Source organism: Ptiloglossa arizonensis, chromosome 6, assembly GCF_051014685.1.
Source record: "Ptiloglossa arizonensis isolate GNS036 chromosome 6, iyPtiAriz1_principal, whole genome shotgun sequence".
Classification (NCBI taxonomy): Eukaryota; Metazoa; Arthropoda; class Insecta; order Hymenoptera; family Colletidae; genus Ptiloglossa; species Ptiloglossa arizonensis.
In genome coordinates this window covers 24876257-24881348 of record NC_135053.1, presented here as the reverse complement: position 1 = coordinate 24881348, position 5092 = coordinate 24876257, and the positions used below count along the sequence as shown (strand labels likewise).

Below are 5092 nucleotides of genomic sequence, written 5' to 3'. Positions count from 1 at the left end.
ATCGTTCGTGACATTAGCATAGGCAAACACCGTGGCCGGGAGACACGGGACAGTCTGGCAAAATACGATGCGAAAGAAGAAAAAAAAATTCATTCGCCTGTTGATATCGTCGCGAGCAACTTTCTTCGCGCGATAACGTTGCGCGTCCCACTCCAAGTGCAAGGCTGACGGAATTAAACCGAGCGATGATTGTATAATACAGCCTGCGACGCACATGTTCGTCTCTTGGTTTCAGGCGGTGAACAGTGCGACATCACGGCGGACGTACTGCGTTTCGCGCGCGACACTTGGGGGAAAAATTTTCGTCAACAAAGTCCCGAGCATAATTGTGCGCGTGCTTCGAATAACCGATAGAGGCATCTCCGCTCCAGGTAAGTCCTGAATTAATGGACGCGCGTCCAAATACGATTACGCGCGAAGCTTGGCGAGCTTTCGGCAATAAATAAAGCTACTTAACTCGGTGGGATACATTTTCAGACTGGGGACGAGAAGTGTTCGCAACACGAGCTTTTGAATTTCTTCTCGCTGCGATAATAGATATAAAAAACGATGGGTGAATTTCTCGTGGAAAAACGAACACCAACCGTGTGACCGAACTTGTTTCGCGCGAGGCTTCGTTTTTTAGGGAATTCCTTTTGAAAACTTTCGGGGCACGCGCCAGATAAAAATTGACGTTAATTACGAAGATGGATAAAGTATCGTGTCCGTGTCGATTATCCCAAACACCGTGACGAGTAGAAATAATCGAAATACGCGTGCCCCATAAATGTTCAAAGTAAGTTTTCTCGGAAACGAAGTCTCGCGGGAGAAAATGTTGTTCCACGTTTTCGATTTACTTTTGTTTTTTTTTTATACCGAGAATCACGCCACCGTTCCGTTAGTGCCGCATTTTGCGGGAACGTTTGGAAATTTGAAGCTCGAAGCGATTGTAACGGTCGTCGAGCATTTTTTACTCGGCGACAAAATAACCCTGGCATCGTGGTGCGTTTCTCCAGAATCTAACGTAGCTCGACGAATGTAAAAACAGAGAATTATGGAACGGTGGGTTGGTAAAACCGCGATCGTTACTGGCGCAGCATCCGGCATCGGGGAAGCAATTACAGCTGCCCTGTTGGAAAAAAAAGTGAACGTGCTGGCGCTAGACATACAAGCCGAGAAATTATTACTCGCCAGCTCTAAATGGGAGCAGCTCGTCGAACGAGGGAAATTTTGCATCCTAGCCTGCGATGTAAGCGAGGAGAACGACGTGGAACGCGCTTTCTCTCTCGTGCGGACCAATTGGGGTGGCGTGGACATCATGGTAAACAACGTGGGGGTTATCGTCTACACTCGTGTCATTGGTACGATTGGATATTTATTCTACGAAGAGTAATTTATATCGATCCCGAAATACGAAAGATGTGCACGTACATTGGGAATGGAAATTCGTTGAAATTGATGCCCGTGTAAACACGTGGCAGACGGTGTAAAAATTGAAACTCGTGTTTGGAAATCGATAACGATCGAGGAGCAACATCGCCTTTCGAACCGAAACGCAACCGATACTTGGCAATCTTTCCAATCGTACGAAACGTCCGAGAGATAAATGTTTCGTAAATACGTTACAAGTACACTTTGAACGATATCTCTGCCAGTTGTAAAAGAACGTCAAACTTGAAGAAAAGATGGTAAAAATATAGATTTTCCGGTATCGGAAAAATGGTGTTCCTCGTAAAGGAGCTATCGAACGGCGATGGTGCGAAGGAAATGAGCCAACAGTCGTAGAATTCGGTGTCAAAGTTAATGGGAACGAAGCTCGATAGAGAGACGACTCTGCGTTTGTTCTCAATTGCATAATAGCGGTGTAATGGAGAAGTACGTTACAACACGCCGTTGTACGTGCACGCAATCCGCGCATAAGCGATCGTTCCTGCATACGAAATGGTGGACCGGTGTGACGTATTTCGGCCAAGTTAAAAGTGTACGTAAAGCGAGAACAGGGTACTCGTCGAGCGAATGAAATATAGTCCGGCCGAACGTGGAACTGCAAAGTTTTACGATGGAAAGGCGCTCGAATTTAGAAATTTCTTCGGAATGTCCAGCGATGATCGTCGAACGCGCACGCTGTTAAACGGAACGATCTCTTATACGCGGCTATCGATGGAAAAACGGTGGCTGTTAGTTTTATACGCGGTGTAGAGTCGGCGCATGGGACGAGGCTGGCCGACAGTATTACTCTCGGTACCTCGTTCTCCTGGTCGTTGTCGTATTTTAAAGAATTCCATAAATTATACTTGCAGAGAGCGACAGGACGGCATTTGAAAGGCTGTTAAATATTAATATCCTCGCGACCGCCGTATTCATCAACCGGGCGGTGGGCTCGATGCGCCAGCGAAACGTCGAAGGGCATATTTTCAATATCAACAGGTATTGTTGCTCGCGAAGCGTCGTCTTGTCGAGTCGTTCGCCGTTTCGAGTTGTCCATTCGACGAGATCTCTTTCACGTGCACGCGATTGCTACGAATCCCTGTTGTACTCGCGAGTTCTATATCCGAGCATCGATCCACCCCGATACAGTGTCGCGCGCGAAATTCTACTTCATCGTGCAGCCAACGAACCGAGCGATCGGGAAATATTTTTCCAAAATTTAACTGTTCGTTCGAAGTCGATTCTTCGGACGCCGAACGTTTGCACGAAGTATCCGAACTCGACGGAAACGAAAAGGAATAGTTATCGAGAAACGAGTAAAAGTTACGAAGAGAATTTTCTTTTTTTTTTCTTTACCAACGAGGAAAATTATTCCACTTCTTCGAGTAACGAGCGGCGCGCAATGTTTCCCGACACGATGATCCAGGCAATTATCCTCGAACGGCGAATTTCCTTTATGCAACTATCGCAAACATTCCCGTCGATCGTTGATCGAAATACGCGGAGAATTTTCGAAACAAATGTGTAAATCGAGTGTTTGGAGACGTTTGTCGTTTTGGAATATCGTTTAACGCGTTCGAAGCGATACCGATGGCACGTCGAATCCCCGGGAACGTTCAACTTTCGAACGATCGTTCGTCGGTAGGTTCGTTGGAAAAAGTTCCGTCGGGCGGCCCTTTGCAAGGAAAAACTCCGGTCGCGCGAGCGAGAGCTGGAAGCGTGTTGTTCGGGGGAGAGTATACCGGAAATTCAGCTGGTCCCTTTTCCGCGTGGCGGAAAAAAAAAAGAGCCGCTCGACGCTTTTAAGACCGAAACAAACGTTCCGGTTGTTTGCGCTCGAAGTCGTTTCGAATAAAACGCGGTGCAAATGGCCGGCCACGAGCCCGCCTGTTGAAGCAGTTTTTTGTTTCGCGCGGCAGCGTGCTGGGACACGAAATTCCGAGCGGATTCCTTTCGGAAATCGATGGCTGCAATGGCTGGAACCTGTACCCGACTTGCAAACACGGGACCGTTGCATTAACGCACACGGTGCGACGGGAATTGGCGGCCGTTAAAGCACCGATTCGAATCACCGTAAGTCCCCGAGCGAACACCTACGGTTCGCGTAACGTTTACGTAAGCGCCACCCTCGTAATATTCGAACTCAGATTTCTCACCACCTTGCAGAGCATCTGTCCAGGCTTCGTGGATACGAACATTGCCGATGGTTCGCCGGAAATTAAGGAGATCGTGGCGAAAATCCCGTCCCTCCGACCGAAGGACGTCGCGGATGCGGTGATCTACGCGCTTGGTACGCGACACGAAGTGCAAGTAAGCCCGATTTTTCCTACGACGACGATGCATCGTAACCGATCCTCTACCTATATTTCATCGATGCGAAATTTTAGATCACGGAGCTCGTTATTCAACGCACGGGTGAGAAATAACGTTCCAGCCCGGTCGATCGCGCATTCCGACCAACCGAACGTAACCGATGTAAAGTGTAAGTGCACCGATTGCGCGATCAAAGAAACCGAATCTACCGTATTGGTGTACTCCATTCCGTGTTTAACCGAGCGCAATGTAATTTTTCCAAAATCCAAATTCGAGCGTTCTCCCCGGACACGGACTCCGACTCGTTCGAAGCGACTCGTTTCTAAACCGGTTACGCGTGCTCGATCGTGGACTGTAAATTGACCGCGCATAATCGCACGGTAATTACAGGGACGGTGCTCCTTGGAATTCAACGATCGACGCTATTATTAGTCCGCGTGACTAAACTCGGTATTAATTCCAGTCAGCAGGAGTAACAGTTACCGAACACGCGTCTTCCTCGCTGGATGCTATTCTCCAATTAACCGTAAACGCCGATAGACATCCATTCTGACCGGCTTTGCCATCGAACCTACCGCGCATCGACCGGAAACGCATTTTTTCTCCACCGATTGAGTGCATCGCGCGGCACAATTTGCATAATGCACTCGGTAATAGTTCGCGGTGCGCGATTTTGTTAAACGCGGCCGCTCGCGAAAATTCGATAGCAATTTATCGCGAAGGATCGGACGTGAAACGTTAATTGAGTGCCTCGGAGAGTGGTGTAAATTTCATTCCCGGTGAGTAATGTTTGCGAACCGGTTTTCGCAAAACCGTTTCTTTTTTTTTCGTTGAAAATCGGAACCAAAGGCGAGCCGAACGATTTCGAAATGTAACGTAACCGGAACGTAACCGTAACGAAAGCTCGGTTACGCACCGCGATGGTAAGTATCGTTCGAGTCGATTCGAGACGTTGGTTCGAACAACGCCGTAGAATCGAACGAAAGTGAAATTTTCAGCGGCGAAAGTCGTTATACCCGTCGAGGTTGCGCGTGAACGTGCGCGTGTACGTTTGCCGTCCGTGAGAGGTGGTTTGCACGCAAACTTCCGACAGTCACGGCAAAAGCTCGCATCGCGCGGAGCTTTACCGTCACCCGAGGCATCTCGCCGCGCGGAACGGTTAAAGCGTCGAATAACTTCCGACGTGCCGCTTCGAGTAGTTCGGACGTACCTATACAGGGCGTTTCTGAATTACGAAAGCGTTTCTTCAAAATTCCTCCCACGTGGGATTACGAAACTTTCCAAACGAAACGAATCGAACGAGTACCGTACGATTTCTACCGCTCGTTCGGTTTAGTTACCCTCGAAGAAGGTTCTTCCGAAGAAATTTGTC

General features: G+C 48.4%; 1 protein-coding gene across 2 annotated transcripts; it reads left to right on the top strand.

Moving 5' to 3' along the window:
- Positions 1-234: 234 nt before the first annotated feature.
- On the top strand, positions 235-3933 carry LOC143148093 (farnesol dehydrogenase). Of its 2 annotated transcripts, none has more exons than XM_076314012.1 (6): positions 235-371; positions 1028-1340; positions 2280-2406; positions 3327-3480; positions 3574-3717; positions 3795-3933. In XM_076314012.1, the coding sequence occupies exons 2-6, from the start codon at positions 1034-1036 to the stop codon at positions 3831-3833; spliced, it is 771 nt and encodes a 256-aa protein (XP_076170127.1). In that variant the 5' UTR covers positions 235-371; positions 1028-1033; the 3' UTR covers positions 3834-3933. The 2 variants fall into 2 exon arrangements, with proteins under 2 accessions (XP_076170127.1, XP_076170128.1); XM_076314013.1 differs by having other exon boundaries at positions 243-371; positions 996-1340.
- The last annotated feature ends 1159 nt before the right edge of the window (positions 3934-5092 follow it).

Bases quoted from the DNA above. Each gene is read 5' to 3' on its own strand.
- LOC143148093 (XM_076314012.1), top strand. From the start codon at position 1,034: ATGGAACGGTGGGTTGGTAAAACCGCGATCGTTACTGGCGCAGCATCC. The intron at 2,407-3,326 runs GTATTGTTGCTC...TTCGCGCGGCAG, and splicing joins CATATTTTCAATATCAACAG to CGTGCTGGGACACGAAATTC. The intron at 3,718-3,794 runs GTAAGCCCGATT...GCGAAATTTTAG, and splicing joins GTACGCGACACGAAGTGCAA to ATCACGGAGCTCGTTATTCA.